The sequence below is a fragment of the Cryptomeria japonica genome, chromosome 11, assembly GCF_030272615.1.
Source record: "Cryptomeria japonica chromosome 11, Sugi_1.0, whole genome shotgun sequence".
In the NCBI taxonomy this organism is placed as follows: Eukaryota; Viridiplantae; Streptophyta; class Pinopsida; order Cupressales; family Cupressaceae; genus Cryptomeria; species Cryptomeria japonica.
This window is the reverse complement of record NC_081415.1, coordinates 699,254,033-699,277,675: the sequence shown is the minus strand read 5'-3', so window position 1 is coordinate 699,277,675 and position 23,643 is coordinate 699,254,033. Positions and strand designations below refer to the sequence as shown.

Sequence of the window (23,643 nt, the reverse complement as noted above, 5' to 3'; positions counted from 1 at the left end):
GAATTGTATGTTAGAATATAAAACAAAGATTTCTTTCCTTTTTCAGTTTATAATACCATCCTTACATCTAATAAGAAAGTGCACAAATATATGTATTGATTGTGTAATATTTATCTTTTGTTAATAGTTCTTTAATTAATGACCTAATTTTTTACTAGATTTGTGACATAAGTAGAATCAATATAACAATGATATGTAAAACATTGCAACCTTTTTCTGAAATCCACAAGTACCTAGTTAAAAAAGTTAATTAACCTATTTATTAATTTAAAACAGTGTGATCCATTCGGTTAAGCCCAGCCTTCCACTCCACGAACAAAACCAAAAATGTTTTTTTGAATTGCTTTAATTATTTCTCTTAAACCCACAAACCCAAACAATGCTTCGGCCTCCGCCTTATTCAATATAAACCAGAGCTTCTCAGCTCCTTCTGATGGAAAATATTATTGTTCAGTTTCGCCTCTGTATATATAAGCAAAGACTGCACGTATTTTTCCGACGAGGGGAGTTCACAATTGGCTCAGGTAGGCGATAAATAAATGTTTAATCAACTGGGTATCTCTAAAGGATGAATTGTATGTCGTAGGGAATGCAAATGCATTGTGAACGTTATTCGTCATTTGGGTCTGTAAGAGAAATGGAAACAGTGTATTCTTAGGAAGTAAATATTGGCAAATCTTATACTGGATCATTATAAGGGCATGAAACGCAGATGAGCAATATTCCTTTTCTCGGTTAATCAACAACGCTCCTCCTAGTTATGTAAAATTTACATTTCTATTAAGTTTAGAAGCCAAGTTCAAGGGAGTTATATTGTACCATAATTTATGAGATACTTCCGCGCTATGCCGCCTTGTTGCACATGATTTTAACGCAGAAAGCATGCCCAACTAGACTTAGACCCAGGTTATCATTATGGCAGTTAGTACCTGAATCAGTAGACCATGGCCCTCAAGACTGAGCCAGATAAAATGTTTTTTCAGTGGCAAGATGGAACAATTAGATACGGATGGAGGATAACTGATCAAAGATGAATAGCTATGTGAGAACCAAATTCCAAGCTGTTTCTAGAAAGGCTATGGATTGGACTAGAAACAAAAATACCTTCAGACTTGCTGTTGGCCCTGAGCTTCTCAATGAGAAAGTGTTAGGATGTCCATCAAAACGAGTATATAATGTGGCTGCTGCTTTGACTTACCCAGAGTTTGAAAATGTGATTCAAGAAGGAATATGGAGCAATTACAAACTATCTTATGAAAAGACACCTGCAATGATGGAAGAATGTCATCAAAATGGGGGTACAATGGAAAGGGAGCAAACTGGGGCGAACACTGCAGATTCAACTTTTCAATCCCCAATTGAAGTGTGTGCACCATGTGGAGTGACAAGAGAAGGGAAAGAGCCTCTGAAATTTCTTCCATGTACTGTTCATCAACAAAATATGTTTTTGGGTGGATCTCTAAATGCTTGTGATGCAAAGATTGATGAGCATGTTGAGGTACACAAAGAAATGCATAGCTCTGAAATATCTTCAATGATTCTTACCTATAATTTACTTCTTATTGAATGCATCAAGTTGGGACAATTGGACAATGGTTTGATGCTTATTGAAGAAATGACTCAGAAAGGTATTCGTCCTTCTATGAGTAGTTGTAGGGGGCTTTTGAGGAAATATTTACAGGCAGGGAAACTGGACACTGCACTAAATGTCTTGGAAAAAATGTTGGAGGTAAGGCTTTTCCCCACAACATCAGCGATTTATAGTCTGTTACTTTGTCTTTGCAAAGAGGAAAAATTTGATGAGGCTTATTACCTACTGAGTATATTAATCAGCAAGGGATTTTCTCCAAATGCGTTTACTTACAATGCATTGATTCTAGGTTTATGTGAATCAGGCAAGACTATTATTGCACTAAGGCTTTTTCGCTCCATGAAGCAAAAAGGTTGTGCTACAAATGTGTACACTTACACTGCTTTGGTCCATGGCTTTAGCAAAGAAGGTAGATGGGAGGAAGCTTACAGTCTCTTGCATGAGATGGGATCCAAAGCTGTTATTCCAAATGTTGTAACACTTGATATAATAGTTGAGGGTCTTTGCAAGCAAGGCAAAGTTGAGGAGGCCTGCACAGTCCTTGATATGATGGTTGAGAATAACTTTTCTGCAAATTTGATCACTTACAACATAATGCTTCATGCTCTTTGTAGTGCTAGGAAGTTTCAGAAAGCATGTCAGTTAATGGATCTTGTTTGTGAGAAAGGTCTTCTTCCTGATCTATATACTTACACTACTATCATAGAATGTCTCTGCAAGGCAGGCCAAGTCATAGAGGCCCATAGGTTGCTGCAACATCTGTTTGCAAAGGGTTGTGTTCTTGATATTGTTACATGTAATGTTCTCTTGAATGGTTTATGCCAGAAAGGTAGATTGGATGAAGCTTATGCATTCCTGCGAGATGTGGAATGCAAGGGTTTTTGTCCTAATTTGGTTACACACAATACATTGCTGAATGGTTTGTGCAAGACACAAAAATTTCAGCAAGCATTTCATCTTTTTGTTCAGCTGCCTGCAAAAGGCTGCAGTCCTGATATTGTTTCTTATAACATAATGATTTCTTCACTTTGCAAGGAAGGCAAATCTCTGACAACTGTGAAACAGCTTTTATGTAAGATGTGTGTTGAAGGTTGTATGCTAAATGTAAGGACTTTCACTTCTTTAATATATTATTATTGTAAGGTTGGAAAACTCTGGAAGGCCTTTAAGCTGTTGAATTGCATGCTGAGAAAAGGTTGTCTTCCTACTGTTGTTACCTACAATGTATTATTGGATAGCCTTTGTAAAGAAGGGAGATTACAAGAAGCAAGCAAGCTTTTCATTGATATGTGCAAGCAAGGATGTGTTCCAGATCGCATTTCTTACAACATATTGATCCATGCATTTTCTATTTCAGGCCAGATGTCAACATCAGATACAATCCTTAGGGATATGTGCTGCAAAGGTTGGACACCAGATGTTTTAACTTATGGTGCTTTGATCCGTGGCTATTGTAAGGTAGGTAGAGTAACTAAAGCACTTGAGATTTACGGTCAAATGCCAGTGAATGGATGCCTACCAAATATGTCCATTTGTAATACCTTGTTATATGGTGTATGCAAGGAAGGTAAAGATCATCAAGCATACAAAATTTTAGTAGACATGACAGTTCATGGACATTGTCCTGACAAGGTCTCTTATTGTATAGTAAACCAAATACATTCTAAGGAAGGCAGATTGTCTGAATCATTTGAACTGCTAAATCATTTGATGGATCATGGTTGTTCTCTACTCAACGATCAGAGTTACAAAGCATAGAAGGCAAGCATATGAGTTCATCCACGCACTGATGATGCAGAATAAGTTGCACTCTATGGAATCTGGGATACCTGGATTTTTATGTACAAAAACACATAATGGCTTCACAATAGTTTGGACAACAAAATTGATCAAACGGCCATATGTGTGCATCTATGAGAGATCTGCTAATGATTATCAAAGTGCCATTTACATACGAGAGCATATTCTGAAGAAAGACTTTGATCCAGGATCAGCATTGTTGTTTTTAAGGGATATGTTGATGTAGAAGCGCTCTCTATAATCTTATCAATCATTAATGGGAAACCTGCACCTGGAAGGAAGTTTATGGTTTTCTGCTTCAGTAATTGAACATTGATATTTGAGAAAAAATTCTTGTTTCCACCCTCTTCAATATTTCTGGCAATTTCTGCTTTAGAGTTCCTTTTGACCTTCTCTTATCAAATTAATAAAGACTATACTCAAGCACCTGTATTATTCCAGATTCCACAGACTTGTGATGATGAATAATTTGTGCTGTACAGAGCTTGGTCTAGATGGACCTCTATTCCAAAAAATACTCATGTTGGCTATTGAACAGTTTGGAGATCAATAGCCTTGTTACAAACACTGCTCACTAAAGTGTCAACAAGGTTTAAGTGCAGCTCCTAAAAGTAGAGTTTGATGCAGAAGTGCTGTTGTTATACCATGATAAAAGGAGGAGACCTGCGACTGGAAGCCCCTCTATGGATTCGTGCTTCATTACCAGTTTCCAAAGTTTATAACAAAAGGTTATTTAAATACGTTCCCTGAAGTTCTTTTTGTTATTTTTCTTTTTAATACCATTTCCATTTTCTTTTGACTTGTAGCCATCTTTGAGTTACATATCTGTAGTCTTTTAGCATAATGTTTTTTAGTTTTAATAGTACACAGCTGTTCTCCTCCTTTTGTATGCTCCATTTTTAAGACAACTGCAGGTTTCTAATTATACTGAAACTAATGGATAGATACAAATGAGAAAATACAGAGAATTGAAAACAGTTAAAAGTTTTATCTTGGTACTCGGACATAAATTCGAGCTTAGCAGGAATGATACTTTGAACAATTAGTATTTGCATAGAACTATGAAAAAAGATCAACCTATGGATTCAATATTTTTCATGACTGTGCATTTGTCAATGCTACAATGCAAGCTCAAATGAGGGTAATTAGTTTGTACACTGTTCCATGATTTTTTAAAATATTGCATGAAAATTCTAACAACAATTGCATCCCAAGCTTGATCTAAAATAAAAATAATAATAAACTGAGATCGACAGTCTGCAACATTAAACCATTCGCATGATTTTCTAGACAAGTGGCGATACATAATCACATTAAACAGTTAAGCGGCATTTTATTAATAAATAAAGCATAAAATGTGAATGATTATGATTGTCAGCTTTGGGTATTATGTGTATGCCAAGCATATTTTATACATGGTAGCAGTGAAGATGAAATGTGCAACACCCAGAGATTCATATTTTGCTCACCACCATTGGAGATGTAGATTGCTGGTGGATAATAGGATGTGTATTGACCTCAACTTTTCCTTTCTTAGCTTACTTTGTTAAATTCTAAAAAGACCAGGACACCACACTTCTTGAAAACTATTCCAATAAATTAATTCCTATCAAGATAAATTATTCTTATTGCTGTATTAGTACTTGAACTTGTTTTTTTCTTATTAGAGTTAGAGAAATAAATATTTTCTACAGATGAATAAACTTCCTTAGGATAGGATTCACAATCATGTATGCACATATAGACTGAGAAATGACTTAACAGAATTTCTTATCTAACATCAGCATGAGCAAACTGACCTAACTGCTAAAGTGGCATATCATCATGTACTGAGCGTCTATATTTAATGCCCTCTTTTCCAATGCCCTAGTTTTTGTCCTAAAATCACAATCCCAAGTAAAGTAAGGAATGAAATAGATATATCATTTACCAATTAGATCCTTATTGAGACCCCTCAATCATGTTAGATATAAAATTGATCATTCCTATTAGGGTTAGGGACATTATCTTAATCATTATTGTAAATTACATAATATAGAATATACATGTGGGATTCCCTTAAAGCTTTTCCCAACAACCCATCCACATTATGAAGCACCATGGGAGATCATACAAGGGTGCCTCGAGGTGTTCCATCAAACCTAGGAGCACAGAATGACCCGTCATTCGGCCTCCCAGCCCAACTTGGGGTGTCTCTACCTGAATGACTTCCTAGCTACTAGCATTCCTCATATGCACTTTCTCCCCTCCATAATGGGACGGCCGGTTGGATAAAATATTAAGGAATCTTTACTACGATTTCTTATGCACAATATTACAACAGCAATATATATTATGCCCAGGTATTTCAAGCACCTTGCAATTAACAAAGTCTGCTGGCTTCCTCTTATTAATTCTGAAATCAACTATAAGAGTCGATGCTTCCTTGTTTGATCTCGTAGATGGTTTGATGATTATTGATTTCTATTCCTTGATTCCATGCTTATTTCTGTTTTTAGACAAATCTGATCTGATTCTTTACCATTATTAAATATTATAGATGACTGCTTTTCTGAATTTAACTCAGACTTTCTCTTCTTATTCCATGATCCATGATGATCCCTTTCTTCGATGAATTGCTCCTCTTATATCTTCATTTGCAGGGAGTCACACTTTTTAATGCGGCAAGGGATACATCCCTTCACAAATGGGTCACTGCTCCTAATTTCTCTATTTATTTATTGCTAACAATACTTTTTAATCAACCCAGTCAGCCTACTAAATATGTTGCCATTTCATTCTTTTAATTGAGGTCGGCCTTTTTAAATGTTTGATCTTAATTTTTTATCGATTTAGTCCTTGGTCGGCCTATTATGCCCTGCATACTCACCCCTACATTTTGTTTGACAAAACTCGGGTCCCCCTTTGTTTGTTGTCGTTCCTATTCCTTGTTTTCCCTTTCTTCTTTTTGGTTTTCTTTGTTTCTTTGCTTTTCTTTGGAATCTTGGACTTCGGGGAGCCGAAGGTTTCCGTTTGGTTCCCTTTAGAACTCCGGACTTTGGGCTTCCCCTTTGCTTTTCGGTTTCCTTCGGAGTCTCGGACTTTGAGATCCCGGGAATCACAAGAATGTTATGTTCCTATGATCGTCAGAACCCTAGAATCTCAGATTTTGGTTTCTTTGGTGTACTTTGTCCATAGGCTATCATTAATGCGACTAAGGAGGGGGTTATTTAAGTCCACAAGAGCTCATTTCTAACTTCATTATGCACTCGACAAGCTCTACAACCTTGAAACTTCCTTAGTTTTCCTATGACGCGAGCGTAGTGACTTTTCAGCTGATTGTGGACACTTGCCCATGCAGATTTCTTGGCTTTGGAGTGCCTTGTTTCCTTGCTTTTGTGTTTTGAGGTAGGTTTCTACCTCTGATTGCTTTTGTTTTGTGTTTTTCCTTGCTTTTGCGCTTGTTCTTGTTTAGTTAGATTAGGTTTTGTTTGGTGTAGATTATGAATAAGTTGACCCCCTTCACGGGATTCAACATTTGGACCTTGAAACAATCATTTCATGCCCTAATCTTGCCCTGTGTGATCTGGATCCCTTTGATTTTGAATGATTTTGGTTTGAATTTGTGTTTTTTTCGCGCTTCCCGCATCGTGACCTAGTTCCGTACCTTCAAAAAACCTAGCTCTAGTGTTTTCATTGATTACCCCTGCATGTAGAAACCCTGGCTCATCCTTATCTATGCTGAATTTGGCTAAGTGTGAAAGTCTTCCTTACTTTGGAGTTTTGGACTCCAGAGTCCCCAATGACCATAGAAAGTGCCAATAATGATGATTCTGAGATCCCCATTTACTTTTAGCCCTAGAATGGCCTAATTCGGAATTTCGAACTTCAGAGTTCTAGGAGAATCTCTACCAAATTGGACCTTGAACGACCAAAACCCCGAATCCCAAATTTTGGACTCAACACTTGAAAAACAATGTATTTCGGAATTTCGGACTTTAGGAAACTTGTCCAACCCATGCAAAAATGTCAAGAAGAGACCAAAACCTTGAACCCCGAAATCCAAGGTCACTGAGTAAAACCAATTTTTAGGAATTTCGAACTTCAGGATGTTAGGCGAATCTTTACTAACTTGAACCCTGAGCGACCAAAACCCCAAGTTGTGAACTCTGAACCTAGTGTTTAAAAGCCAAAGTCCTTTGGGATTTCGGACTTCGGGAAATTGGTCCGACCCTCACCTTTTGAGCATAGCGTAGCCTGAAGCTTGGGACCTCGAAGTCCGAAGTGACTTTATAGAGAAGACTTACTTCGGAATCCTGGATTCCGAAGTCACTTGAGAACTGCTTACACATTGAACCTAGGATGCCCAAAACTTCACTTTTCGCACCTTAACCCTAAAAGGCACCTATATCGGGATTTTAGAATCCCAAATTCCTGGAAAACTTGTGATCTTCTAAGGCTTGTATCTTTCATATACTTGGTTTTTAGACCCCCTGAACTTTAGCGATAGACCTATCACTTTGGGATCTCGGACATCGGACATCGGACCTCGAGGTACTTGTTGTGACATTTTCACACATCGCCCCATTGCAAATGGGGACCCCCACTTTTTGCTTTGCTTAATGATTTGCTTGGTAGTTTCTTGGTTGTTAACCTTTACTTATGAGTGGAGGATGGTTCTGTCAACCTGGGATGAGTAGTTAGGTCACATTGCTAGGAGATTTCAAAGTTACTAATATTGTCAAGTTGCAAGGAAAGATGCTAAGTTGCTAGGGTTGATTGGTTTAGGTGTCGGAGTTAGAGTTGGATGAGACTTGCATGATTGAATTGTATTAAGTAGTCAAGTCATGAGGATCTCAATTGTAAACGTGACTGAGTTGCTAGGGTTTTAAGGTAGCATAGGTCAAGATTGAGGCTTGGTGGTCATGAATTGCTTTCCACGATGAAAGAATATCCAAATGATGAAGTGTGGAAACATCAAGCTCATTAAAGTTTTGAGGTGAAAATTTGGCTAAGTCCTAGTTTTGCTTAAGGTATGGTCTCAACACTGTCTTGCTCATCAAACAAGCTGATCTTGTGCAAATGAAGGAATAAAGTCTGCCTTAGCAAGCTGACTTGTGCAATCAACCACTAAAAATGCACCCTCAAACTTGTGCAAATGAAGGCATAAATGCCGACTCTCTTGTGCAAACCAATTACCAAATACCGCCTTGGCAAATCCATTTTGTGCAAACCAAGCATGAAAAGTCGCTATTCTTGTGTAAACAAGCACCTAAAGACTTAAATAGTTGTGCAATTGGACCACTAAATGCTGCCACACTAAGCTTGATCTAGGCAAGAAATCCTTGTGCAATCAAAGATCAAAATCTCGCCTAAGTTGTGCAAATGAGTCACAAAATACCGACTTGTTTGTGCAAATGAGCACCCAAAGGCCGCCACCATTGTGTCAACAAAAGGCAAGAGTCCACTGCATCTAGAACAAGTTGTGCAAATGAGTCACAAAATACCGACTTGTTTGTGCAAATGAGCACCCAAAGGCCGCCACCATTGTGTGAACAAAAGGCAAGAGTCCACTGCATCTAGAACAAGTTGTGCAAATGAAGCACAAAATACCACTTTGCCTTGGTGCAATAAGGTGATCAATAGTTGATCAAACAAGTTTGCTTGTGCAAATGAGACCCTAGATGCCGCCAAGTTAGTGCAAATGAGGCACTAAAAACCGCCCAAAGACAAAGTCATCTTGTGCAAACAAAGGTCAAATTGCCGCCTAGATTATGCAAATAAAGCCCATGATACTGAATTCATTGTGCAAATGGAAGTCAATTTACGGCCATCATTGTGCAAATGAAGGGTTTAAAGCTGAATTCATAATGCAAACAAAGAGATAAATGCCGCCTAAAGCATAGTGTGCAAACGGATAACTTAATGCTGACTTAAATGTGCAAATCAATCACTAAATGCCGACATCTCCGAGACTTGTTCAAGCAATAATGCTAAGTCGGCCAAAGGTATAGGCGCTCAGCAAAAGAGAAGAAATTATAATGTTTTGTTTGTTAAAAACAGGCCAGCCTAAGATGAAGGTGAAGAGACACAACCTTCACATCAACGCCTATAAGAGGGAGCTTTTTTTTACCTCATTTCAAACATCATTTAATAACAATCAGTGAATTTTGATCCAGACTTCCAGCAGAGCAGGGCGAATTTTACCAAGGGCAGCGATTTTGCAACAACTTTTGATCATTTCATTGATCAAAATATACTTTAAAGAAGGGCAATTCTGATTAAGAGGGGTTTTGAATTCAACTTGGAAGGATTTTCAGTCCATTTTTGAGGATAATCTGGGCAGAATTGTGTGAAGATTCATACACCATCAGACTTGTAGCAGTATCAAGGACTAGGTTAATCAAGATCAGGTCTAAAATCAGACCTAGAGAGTGAGAAATCAGACTTCAGTCAGATCTTCAAACATCATTTGATCAAACGAAATCAGGCATATAGAAGTGAAAGCTAGGTGAAATTAGTATATATTTTATGTATTTGACACCCTTTTGTTTGCTTTGCAGGTGACTAAGGAAGAAATCAGAAGCAAGTCTGATTGTAGGAGGATCAGAACAGCACTCCAAAAGGGCTACTTAATATCAAGGTCAAGTTTCAGTCATGCAAAATGAAGATCAAAGTCAAGGTCCAAGATCCAAGAAAGATTAGAATCCTACACCCTAAAGCATATTAACATCATTGGGAATTCAAAAATGAAAAACTTCATCGGCGAGTGACAAAGGACATCCAAGGCAAGCATTGCAACTTGAGAAGATCTATGTAAGGCTCTCATTGCATCATGGCGACATGAAGAGGTCAAGGCCTTACGACGTGAAGGCAAGATAAGCAAGCAAAGATAGAGGATTGACTTGACCATAATGATGCTTCCTATCATCATCACCACATTGAGCAAGCTCGAGATGTTGAGTATCAAGAGATATTGCTCAAGGCATCAACACTTACTTGTGATGAGGTAACAAATCTACAATGCAAACTGAGGTGGCATCCTTGCCACCACTCCACCAATCAAGAGGTTCCACATCAGCATGTCCAAATGCAATGTACTTGACTCACCCATGGAGGCACAAACCTCGAGATACCTAACCTCATTTTCTATTGGTTCACATTCAATGTGTGACACATGTTAAACTAAATTTAATTTTCTCATTGGCCAGAGGGAGTTGTAACAAACCCTAATTAGGGTTTCCATCTTGTAATCTCGACCATTGATTGTGAATCAATCTGAGCCATTCATTGTAATGAGACCTCTATATAAGGCTCAGTTTTCTCATTTGTAAAGGTTAAGAATAAGAAGACAAGAAGACACTAGGAGAAGAGCAGTAGTTAGATAGCAATTAGTTGATAGTTAGAGTAGAGTAGGAGGAGGAAAACTTGAACTTGTTGCAAAGGCTTATTGGAGTGATACTTAATTTCATTGATATTATGGTGAATTTGATGTTATTTCCATTTGTGGTATGGTTTCTTGTCTACATCTCATAGTTTAATTGAAGCTCATTGATTATAATGTATGCTTATGAAGATATTTTGATGAACTCCTTGGTTCATACTTTTTGTAGCTTGCTGATTCTATTCTACAGTGCAAAGTTAGCCTGAACCTTACACTTGTATTCAGTTCAATTGTGGATACTTATTCAAGTTGCATCATGTATGGGTATTTGCACAAGTATTCATTATGTGAAAACCTTTCTCATCCTTAGAAGATCGCATCAATCTTGCGTAGTTGTTGTTATCATGGCAAAGCAAGATTTGATATGAAGCAGTTTGTCTATCCGAGTAACATTCATTGTTATCTTTGATCTTAGGAGTAGCGTAGTCTTCTTAAACCCTATCACTTTTGCCCTTTTTTTAATCAAGTTAATTTCCACATTCTAGCAACATCCAACATCCAAACGCTCAACATTCAAGTATTCAATGGTAAGTCCCTTTGGATTACCAACAAACACATCAAACCATTGAGCTATCCATATGTCATGACATGACTATAGAAACCTTGGAGTCATCTTGGTTGATCATCTAATTTAGCATTCGAGGAGATTTTGATCAAGAGAGGATAGAATACCTTTGGTATTTTATTCTGTGTTAGAGGTGTCTAAAAAACACATCAACAGTATCCTTGGTCCCAAACATTGCAAACCAAATGTTTCCCGATTCCCCGAACGTCCAATTTCGGAGTTCTCAGAATCTTGAAATCTCGAAATCGAACAGATTTATAAAGAAAGTTCCAAGATGGATCCAGTGGTTTTCTTAGGGATGCATGATGATTGTAATTTTGCTTCAACCTTGCAAGTGTACCTGAGATTTCTATGGAAGAAGTAGAGCCAAAAGTGGAAGTATCGGAGGTTGCAAGGAAGAAGACAAAGGCAGAACAAAAGTTGGAAAAGGCACCCATAACCATAAAATACTTATACAAGGGTCAGCCTACCCTATCCAAGTTTGAAAATGAAGTATAGTGGGTAATTGATATAGAGGTAGGGCATATAGACATGGATGCCATAAGAAGAGCAGTATGGGATCCTGAGGCGAACCATTCATATCTTAGGATAGAAAGGTTTGGGCTGGCACATGGAGCTGCATTCCCCCAAGCAATGCAATCACTAAAGCTCATTATGGCAGTGACACAACACTACAACCTAGCTGGCACAACACTACAACCTAGCCACAAGATAGTGCATCGATGATAAGGGGAATGTAATTGTAGACTTGTCCCCAAACATAATAGCTCAAACATTTAGGATCCCATAATATGAACAAGTGCTACAAACTACTGAAGAAGAGACATTGGTTGAGTATTCCAAGCAAGAAGACAAACACAAGGAATACTTGAATAAGACTTGCTCAGAAATCCTCAAAAGTCTGGGAATAAGGTCATAGACAAGATCCATAGAATAGGCTGTAAAGATGCAGTAGCTGACCTTATAATAATGCTTGGCAGAGCATTCGACAAGGAGGAATATAAACATTACACACCCTGGATGTATTACTACGTCTATACCATTCTTAAGAATGAACATCATTTTGACTGGGCACAAATAATTTCTAATAATCTGCATGAGAAAATCAGCAAAGTTCTAACAACAAAGAAGTTTTACATGATATCTTATGTTATACGGCTGATTGCAAGAAAAGGAGTATACCTTGGATTGGACACTAGGGGAAGAATGGGGGAAGCTCCTGGAAATGTTTTGCCATTGGAATGCTTCCCTCAATTGCACCTGAAGCCATTGGACAACCACTTCAAAAGGGTGAATGATGCTTTCATTTATGCAGTGATTACCAGGTTGATAGGGGATGTCGGATATCGCCTCTCTAAAGCAGCAACGCAATTAGTAGAAACTTGGGGAACCTGGTTTATTCAAAACCCCAAGTCAACATACATCAAGCTAAGTGATTTCCGTGACCACCCTTTCCTCCTGCCCTGACATTGCAGCAACAAAATCATTCTTTTGGAGTTCTTTTGACAAATTGTGGAGGTGCAAGCATTAATGACTCTGAAGCACAAGCTGGGAATGGGGTTTCCATTCAAGCTAGGATTCTATGAATGCCCTAATGTAGCCAAAACAACAGTATATGAGTTGTAGGCCTTGAACATAAAAGAGTACGAATCAAAGAGATTATTGTATGATCCAATGGGCAAGCTGAAAGCCCTAATGCTCAATACATTTCCAAGTCACTGGCCTACTTTAGAGGATTTTTGGGCTGGAATACAAGACAACTTTGAAGCTAGGAAAATAAGGTATTGTAGATTAACAACTTTCTAGATGAAAGCCTTTGACATCAAAGATGATATTTTTGATAAATTTTCAGATGATGGATAAATTTTCAGAGGTGTCAAAACCTCAAAAAGGCATTAGAGGTAGGGGTGACACCAAGTCTAATGGTGGTGGCATAAGAGGTAATGGAACCTCCTAGAATGGCAAGAAGATTAACTCCAGGAGAGGAAGCACAAGAGGAAGGAGAGGCTCCTAGCATTGCTGCAACAATTTCACAGAGCCAACCGCCTCCCTCAAAAACAAAATGAGTTGAAATGCATGAGATTGATGATGATGATGAGGAAACAGAAACAAATGATGAAGTTATAGTTGCCCAAATGGTTAGAACTAGTAATCAAAAGAACCCTCCTTTTTAGGTGTGCGAGGAGCCATCGTCATCTAAGGGGCCAAGAGTGTTAGAACAGGTGCAACCATAGAAGGATACATCCACTCCAGTTGCAGAAGAGATAGTTGCTCCTCACATCCCAGTTGCCACTCAAGTAGAGAAAAGCCAAGAACAAGGGGGAGCAGAGATGGAAGTTGACACTGATAATTCAAGAATAGTGCTTGTGACGTTTTCACACATTGTCCCATTGCAAATGGGGACCTCGACTTTTGCTTGCTAGCATAGGTGTTTTTGCTTAGTTAGCATAGGTGTTTTTACTGATTTTGCATAGCTTGGCAGTAGTTTTGTCTCCTAGCTCTTAAGGAGGGAAGTGATGTCTTGTCAGTTAGGAATGGGTAAATTGAGTTAGGAATTCAAATTTCGAGTCTGGAATCCATGAATAAACATTAGGTTTAGAATTGAAGGTGGGAATTCACATTGTTGTCGAAGTGCAGGAAAAATTGCAAAATATTGCCAATGTTGTCAGGAATATTGCTAGGTAAAGTGAAATGAAGAAAATATTATGGAGAAAATGAGAAAACTTCCAAGGAAGTGATGCTTGTCAAGGTCGGATTTTTTGACTTTGACAGGAGAGAAAAATAAAGGAAAATTCCTAAGTTCAAAGATGAAATTTCAAGGGAAAAAATCAGGGGATTTCCTTCTAACACTTGGAAATATTGCAAGATTACTTATCATAGGTATATAAATGTTGAAATTTCACTCCAAGATTTCCTTGCTTCATGAAGAAATGCAACAATTTTTTTTTTCCAAGGCTTAGGTGCGCTCCAAAGAAAGAAATTTCTTCCCTAAGTCTCAAATGTGCCCAACACTTCCCAAATTTCCTCTCCTAGGTGATTTAGCACCATAAACTCCTTGACAGCAGTGAAAATTCGCTCCAAGGATGAAAATTCCTTCCACATCATGAAAATGCTCTCGAGTCAAATTTCTTCTCCCTCTCTAATTCAAGCTCAAGGAGGATGCATTGCTAAGTTGGCCAAGGAATTAAGTAACATGGGTGCTATTCCTTCCCCCTAGTGAAATCCCGCTCTAGAAAAATTAAACAATTTCTTGCCTCGTGAGAGAATCCGCTCATAATTCCTTGTCACACATGCATTCACGCCCTCAAAATTCCTTGGCATACCTCAAATCATGCCCTTTGTCCTTAGCTAGTATGAAATCCTGCCAAGGAGTCAAGTGAGGAGTGAGAAATTTCCTTTCATACATGAAATCGCGCCCACAACATGTAACAACTACACAGTTAATCACTAATAAAATATAAGATTTAGTGAATAAAAATAAAATAAAATAATGAAGATCTAATCTAGAAAGATACAAACATTTGACAAAAACATTTTTTAAAATTAACACATAACATGATTTTGAGTCCATACCTTTAACATATGTTGATTATTGTTCTTTGCATAGCAATATAATGCAAAAATCTATATTATAGATACAAGTACACATATCATGATAACTCAAATTCTGCAAGAGAAGAGTCAATGGTAACTAGCCTTATATCTGCAGGTTACAATATGGATAAAATCATAACACTATAGTGCAAAACTTACTTTGAGTCCTCTTCATAACCTAAAATAGAAGAGAGAGGGAGATAAGCATCATCGAGGTGATATCCACCCTACCACGAAGCATTAGCTTCCCCGTGCTACTCCATTAGAGAAGCCCGACGCATCACAAAGATCTAGCATTGTGGGGTCAACATGCATGATGGAATCTAATTCACTACGTGAATATCTGACAAGATAACATACCTATATGCTTAAGAATCATGTACCTAATATAGATTTCAACTAATGCACTTTTTAATTGATAACATATTATAGAAAAGAATGCAATCAACCCAGTCCATGCACTTAAGAATTTATGTAAATGATAATTAATACTTATAGCATGGAATGTCTTGATCTCCTCATAAGATCAAGATAAATATACCTATATCCAGAAGATGACCCAATCTGGCATTGTTTCTCATAATATAGTTCTAAGGTATTGGCATTTATACCTACAATAATACCCATTGAATTCATATACTTCAACATCTAATCAGTTATCAGTTTCTAGTCTGCTGATTTGTAGCGAAACATGACAGTTTTAAAATGGTCATAACTTTTATGTTACTAATCCAATTTTAAAACTTCAATATGTTTTGGAAAGCTTAGAAGCTAAAGAGATAAACCCAGGAAGCATTCAGTAGGAATCCTTAACATGTGCAAGCAAATTTCTCTGCAAAAACAGCCTATCAGCTTGCCTAAAACAACAACTTGACCACAAAACAGTCTTATACTATGCAAGTAATTATTTTTATAAAAATTCTCTCTTTAAATCAGCTCAGTTTTAATATTTTACAGCTAAAGATGTATGTTCAGTTTGAATGTTTGAGAATTCTTCACTCTTACTAACAATGTATTTTAAGGTCTTTGGACTATCTTTCCAGGTTTTACTTATGGAACAAGTAATTCAGTTTTCCATTGATCCTATAGGGTCACCCATTTGAGTAGGAAAACTATTGGCAGTGCCATAAATGTTTGCCTACAGCAATTTAGAGCGGTGGATACAGTAAAATTTCAAACGCTACCATTAACATGCAAGCTATAGTAGATATTCTGAAAAGAGATCGATGTCTGGGCAAGGTGTTTGAAAAATGTATTCACACCTCCAAACATTTTGCATGGTCATCCTTTAAAGATTCCTATACTTCTGTTACTCCTCATAGAGTTCTTGTAATAAGTCATGAACATCTATGTTACCCAAACCAAAAGTTCCTTCTAAAGTTTCAATTTATGCAACTCTGTAAAATTTTAGTGGCTAGATGAAATTTGGAAGTAAGTTTCAATGCATGCAACTCAGTAAAATTTGAGTGGCTAGATAAAATCATTACTTCCAGATTATAAGCTGAAAATAATGAAGTAAAGGGAATGAAGCTGACATTTCTCATTCCAATGAAAAGTGAAAGCTTGAAGCTTCTAAATTTTATCCTATTGTATCTTTATGCATTTTCCTTGTAAATCTAATCTGGAGCAACCCGACTTTGCATAATTGTTTAAACTGATTTTCCACTTTCCTAGAAATTAAAAAAAACACATAAATATTACATATCCCTGGGCTATAACGCTTAACCTCTATAGTCATATATAAACATTGCCTCTCATAATCATTTTATATTTTCTATTTCAGTTCACCTGCTTTAGTCTTGTAGCTCTAATCAAGCTGCAAAATTGCAAAAAGAAATAGTATTCTAATAATATAGACATCCAACAACAGAATGGTAAAATGGAATAGAAAACTACACTAACCGCATATTTTGATCGCTGCACACATTGAACTATTGTTTCCCCAAATTTGTCCTAGCTAATAACGTGCTTGGCACAGGGATATATGTACAATGAAATAATCTTATTTTTATTCAGTATACATAGAATATCTGATAGAGATTATATGGATTTTGGCTACACCTTTTGGAAAACAAAGTAAATCCCAACATACTTGTCTGCCAAAGGATCTCAAACAGTTTTTCTTCCATAAATTTTTAAATTCATATCTTCATTAGAATCATCTAATTGAAACAACAAACAGCTTTGGGTACTAAAGAGAGCAGGTATACCAGTCTATGAAATTTAAAGAGAAAGGATCCAACAGCCAAGTAAGGAATCACTAATTAGAATCAGCAATTCTTAACTGTTAATGTTAGTTTTTAGGATCAGACTGATAATAACATGCAGAAATGAATTAATGGGTACACAGAACACAGTGGTACCCTGGGAAAACCTCCCTCTTGGAGGTGAAAAACCCAGCAACAAATTCTCAGTTTGTATTATGTCAAAATCAGTAGAAGTCTTACAACTTTGCTTCACACTTGAAGCAATGCAATCAACAGATAATAATCTGAATTAGGGCACACAGTAAGATAAGCAACACTCAGACTTATCTGAAGGATTCCTGCTGTAGGTGGTTGCTGATCAGACACAGAAGTGCAGATCCTTAGCTTGGCAGGAGGACAGATTGCTATGGTGATTCGCTAGACATGAAGATGATTTGTTGCACCAAAAGACACCTTCGCTGTCCCTCAGAGAGAGTTTGCTGTCCTTGGATCAGGTCACTTGTTGAAGGTATAAAATCACTGCTTGCAGAAGGAATTCGCTAACCATGAATGCTGCTCCAGGTTTGCTGATCAATTGCAGCCTCAAGGAGAAGTTCGCTGCTCCTATACATGCATTCACTGCCCTAGATAATGCAGTCTTCAATATTGAATGAAGTTGCTGAATCAGAGGAACCAATTCGCTGATTACAAGATAGTAGTTGCTGATTGTTTATCAGATGTGTTTGATACTTGCAAAAGACTTCGGATATATATGTGTCCAATTCACCTAGACACCTCAGGTCGGCCCTTTCAACTTGGCGCCAAAACATAGGGTTAAATTACAAGTTACATAAGATAGGGCCTGCCCTATTCACAAGTTACATCACAAGTTACATTCAATATAGGACCTGACCTATCCACAAGTTACATCGCCCAATTAGGGCCAGTCCTAAAGTAAGAATTACACAATTGAATTTTGCAAAATATAGTTATGGCTAAGGCCGACAGGCCAATTAGCCATCAAAAGATGCTAGGTCGGCCCTAGAAGGGATCTGACCTAGCTACAACATCAATAGTTAATTTGTAAAGGACTTGCCAAGAATTTCTGTGGCTAGCATAATTACATGAGAACTACTCACTGGGTGGGAACCTTACCCATTATAAGGTTTGTAGTCTTCCAATTTCTATTAACTTCTGTACACACTATGATAAGAATAATAATCACTCCCATCTCTATATGATTCATTTGTCAGTGAACTTATTGAAATTCAAACTAGAATATTAAGTTATTCAAATTTAGCAGAATAATAAATGAAGAATTTGTACTAAATACCTCAACATTTTAAAGTACTTCTGAAAGTGGTGCCAGTAAGAGTGTCTGACCTATGAAATGAGTAATGACATGCCCAGACATATACTCCATCAATTTTCTTTTTATCCCCAAGTAGCATCTAATAAATCTTATGCTCTTGTTCTCTCAAAGGTTAAAGCATATCCCTCCATATGTTTGTAGTTGCAACGCACTATTTGGTAGGACAGAGCAGACAACAAATTATTTGGTTGGCGTCTTCAGGAAAAAAAATTATCTCCCCTGCCAGAAATTTGCCACCCTTTTTATCCCCTTAATTTTTCAAGTCTCTAGAAACTTCAAAGCCAAATGTAATTGGCAAGTGTAAAGCCAGGTGTAGCCAAAATTCCCCAGCCTTTTGCCAGCTCCCCCACGTTATGTCTCATGCATGCAACATTGTGCAAGCATTCAAAGGCACTTAGTGGGCTAATTTGAATTTAGCTTTTATTTAAAATTATTAGATTTCTTTTTATTTCTTTTTTAAATAATTAATCTTTCTTTTTCCAAAAGGGATACCAACATTGGAATAAAATATCAGTGTTTTTTTAATCTTATCTTCTTTTAAATAATCTATAATCCATTTTAAATAAATGAATAAAACAAAGACCACTAGCTTGTCGATATAGAGATAAAGGGTAAGTAATAACAATAATCTTCATGTTACTAAAAATAGTAATATATTGAAATATTACATTTATTAATCATATTGATATACACGTCTTTATGTGCATATGCAAACACCTATACCTATACGTATATTCAAATGTAGGAACCCAAAATTTTTAAATCTTAAACACATGCAACCGACCTGTCTACATGAGTTAGGTAAGTGTAATGAACGATCCCATCATGACAAGTTTAGCTCCTCTGCTAGAGCCTCTCCCCGATGATACTCTCTCTCCAATGTAAGAAAAAGTAAATAGTCTCTAACACACTTATGAAAACATAATATATAATCAATCATCACCATAATTCTTCAAAAGACCCTTAACATAATCAATTGTCTTCCGAAATTGCTTGTGATTAATACAATAATCCATTGATTAAGCTAGGATAATTAAATGGGATGTGACACAACATTTCCTGAAGGGCATGGAAATGCGCTCAAGGTCAAATTCCTTCTCCCCTTTGTTTTTGCGCTCACATATGCATATGTAACATTGGAAACAAGGTAAGACAAGTCGGCTTAACCAAAACACAAGGCAAGATTGAAGAAGATATGCAAGTCGGCTCTTGAAAGGGGAATTGAAGAGAATTCATCAAATCATAGAAGGAAATAAGTAAAGGAAGTGAATCAATTTCAGTTGGAATTCCTTGATGGTCATGGATTTCTAAGTCATGGACCAAGTCCTAATCTTGCCTTATTGTGCAAGAGAAAGTGCAAGTTTTACATTTTTTAATGTTTATTTTAATTCACTTGCATTTTATTTGAGGATTAACATATGTTTATATTTACAAAATTAGTGATTTGTGGTGTTTGATCTTTTTAGGAATCATGGCTAGGAACTTCAATGATGTACAACGAAAAGGATGAATATTCAATGAGACATGAAGGATAAACATCAAGGACTTCACAATGTGAAGGACCAATGGAGAGGATTACTCTACAACGTGAAAGACTATACAACATTGACATGCAAGTAATCAAGTTCAAGGAAGATTAATGAAAAGAAGATCAACATTGCAACATGAAGACTCAACAACGACAAGACGATCAAGGATCTCAAGGATGAGTATGGCAATGCGAAGACAACAACTACAAAAAGAAGAAGCACAACTTGAGGCTTCTCAACCACCTCCAAGGGCGGCTTCTCCTACCAAAGCACAACTTGAGGCAACCGAACAACAACAAACATCATCCCAGATGCAGGAACAAGCTCTTGCAACATGAGGATCTTCATCTGGAGATTAGGATAATACAGATGTCCCACAGTGGCTGCAGTTCAATTTCCAAATGAAGAAGAAAACAGTTTTGTAGAGAATAAGTATGCAAGATATGATTACGGAGCTTCAAACATCTAGGAAAGTCAAAAGGGCTAGGACTCTCTTCTCAACCTCTAGGAATGAGCAAGGAGAGATGGTTGTAGACATTGCCTCTCCAGTAATTGATAAGGATGATAGAGAGATTACTCCCTCAGATTATCAAGTCTCCCGGGTGAGTCTTTGAAGACAAACTAAGTGGGGAGAAGAGACTACCCTTGATGCTGTAGTAGAGACAATAAAGTTGAGAATTCAGAAAGATCATTGCTCTAAGCAAGAGCTAGAGTCTCACATTGCACAATATGGGCTGCTTGTTAAAGACCTTATTGCACCCTTGACTTCTCAAGCTGCAGGTGTACAAATGCCATCACTAATTCCTCAAGTAGAGATAGACTCTCTTTATGCAAAGAAGACTAAGGCTATAGTGTTGGATACTTGGGCAGCAGAGCAACTAACTAAGATAAGGTCATTTTTGATTAACTCTTATAAGGTGTATGAGGAAGCCTGCCAAGTAGAAGACGAGATATCTCTAGATGCCAGCATATGGGATAAGGAATCCCAAAATCTCCAAAAATGAATTGACTTGATCAAAGAAATTAAGGAGTTGAATGAGGAGGAAATCAAAGAAGCAGATATCCTAGGAGAGGAATTCAAGTTAGATGTCACAGAGAGGTGCAGGACCGAAATGGTAAAAGTGTCATTATCCTATGTTGAATGAGCATCAGGCGTTCGAAGATTACATAACAATCTATATAGGTGCTCTTCTTCTCAGGTCAGACTTGGACAAGCTAGATACAATAGAGGTCATTCATGCTCAATGGGACAAGTTGGTGGAGGAGAAATTCAGTCCAAGTAGGAAGTTTGATGTGCAATTCATGAATAACTGTTTGGAGTTAATTGTTGCTACTGAACAAGCTACAAGGGTAGTGGCTGCTTTGGAGGACACGTGGTAAATTAAAAGAAGCAGTTGAAGTTGCCAAGTTTCATATTGATTGGATAGATGGGCCTGTGGAGGAGCCTCTTAGTCAATGTTTGGAAAGTAATTGGGAGTACAAGAGATGGCTTAAGCAAGCTCCCTCATGAAATTTAAATTTTTGTATTTATCATTCTTTCCATCAACTGGGGGAGTCAAGTTTCAGTTAACTCTCAGTAGTGACATGGCAACCTCATCTTTATCCCGTGAAGGCGTCCTTAGTGCGACCAGTGAATTGTAGTCCAAATAGAAAGTTTCTTCCTTCAACAGTTCGGTTTCCTTTTCTCTGCATGCATGCGTTTCAACTGCAGTAACCACAAGTCGTGAAGGCAAGTTTGAGATGTCAACTTTCAGTTCCAGCGCATGGTCTTCTTTTTGGTGACCTACTTGCATGTTGGCTGTGCTTCCTAGGAAATAGGGAATTTTGAGGTCTCCTCCTGTAAATGTAGTTTCTCAAGTCATCTTCAAGGTTCACGAATTGATGATTTGAGGTCCATAGTATAGCATAGTGAATTTATTTGAGCTTTCAAGTATTTTCTTTGTTTAAGACACATTTTGTGAAGGTTGTGAATCTGAAATACTAGTGATTTGCTAGTATCTTTTCAATACAACAGCACTAGTGGATTTGATATCTCATGAGATATTTCTTCTGAATTCCTGGTATTTTATCTTTGCTATGACATCTTCCTTAATTCAAGAATGAACTATATTGTTTCAAGCATCTTCACTTCATAAATCATTGTACACATGTTAATGGTGTTTGAGGTTGGAATGTATGTGTGAAAAGAGTAATTACATTTTCTGGAATGTATCTTCATTTGCACGATTGAATTGGTAAATTTAGCATGTTGAATGGATTAATATACTTAATGCTTTCTTGAATTTTGTTGATGATGTTTGCCTGGATTAATTGCTGGTAATTCATCTTTCTCGTTTCCCTAATCTATCTTTTGTCTTTTATTTCAATAAGTAAGGTTAGAATCTGCTTAGGAAAGTTATGTCTCCGGTTAGCATGCCCCTTATTAAGGTTAGCCACATCAACACTTAGCTGTCCGTGCACCGATGTGACCTGTTGTGACCTAATCACACATCACCCTGTTATTTTTAGATCAGACTGATAGCAATGAACAGAAAACAACACAATGCACACACAGAACACAAGAGTATCCTGGGAAAACTTCCCTCTTGGAGGTGAAAAACCCAGCAACAAATCTCAATCTTTATTATGCAGAAACAGATTGTAACATTACAATTTTGCTTCAACACTTGAAGCAGCAGATAACTCAGAACAGCAGAATGCTGACATCAAACTAGGGCACAAACAATAGCATTAACTTATCTGCAAGATCTCATAAGTCTGTTCGCAGTCATGCACAGATTATGCAAGTCAATTCGCTGACCAAGGATGATATTTGCTGCTCTCAGACTTGCTGTTCATGAATAATGAATCGCTGCCTCTAGAGAGATGTATCACAGAAGAAATTTGCTAGTCTTGCAGAGATAATTCGCTAATGTAATGTCTGTCTTTGAAGCATGAAATGACCTTGCATATATATGAGCCTTGATGCCTTGTATGCCCTAGGTTGGCCTTGCTATTTGAATTCATAATAATAATTATGTTTTGGCACCCAATATAGGGTCAGACCAATAAGCATATACAAGTTACATGATATAGGGTTGGCCCTATCAGATCCACAAGTTACATCGCCCATTTAGGGCCCAACTTAATTCACAAATTATATCGCCCATTTAGGGCCGGACCAAAGTACAAGTTACACATTGAATTTTGGATAATAATGTGGGTAAGGCCGATATGCCAATTAGCCACCCACATGTGCTAGGTCGGCCCTAGAAGGAATCCGACCTAGCTACAACATCAACATTCCCTCTTAGCTAGGGAGGAGGAGTCCTCAATATCTGAGTCACATAGTGACATCCACCATGGCTACTCCCAGAGGGTGGGTCCATCATGGCTACACCCATGAATGGAAAAGCAAATGGACACAAGTGCCCATCACGGAATCCTCAACGTGATGTTTGTTGACGTGTATTTTATACACCATCATACACAGAATAAAATACCAATAGGCATCTTATCCTCTCTTGAGAAAATAGTCTCTAACTGCTGAAGATTCGCGTAAAGGATCAGTTAGGAAGACTCCAAGGTTCTTTGATGTAGGGTC

General features: G+C 37.4%; 1 protein-coding gene across 2 annotated transcripts; it reads left to right on the top strand.

Moving 5' to 3' along the window:
* The first annotated feature begins 314 nt into the window (after positions 1 to 314).
* LOC131067148 (pentatricopeptide repeat-containing protein At1g09900) lies at positions 315 to 22,066 on the top strand. Of its 2 annotated transcripts, none has more exons than XM_058002085.2 (2): positions 315 to 4,119; positions 19,998 to 22,066. In XM_058002085.2, the coding sequence occupies exon 1, from the start codon at positions 1,031 to 1,033 to the stop codon at positions 3,347 to 3,349; it is 2,319 nt and encodes a 772-aa protein (XP_057858068.2). In that variant the 5' UTR covers positions 315 to 1,030; the 3' UTR covers positions 3,350 to 4,119; positions 19,998 to 22,066. The 2 variants fall into 2 exon arrangements, with proteins under 2 accessions (XP_057858068.2, XP_057858069.2); XM_058002086.2 differs by lacking the exon at positions 19,998 to 22,066 and adding an exon at positions 9,934 to 10,839.
* The last annotated feature ends 1,577 nt before the right edge of the window (positions 22,067 to 23,643 follow it).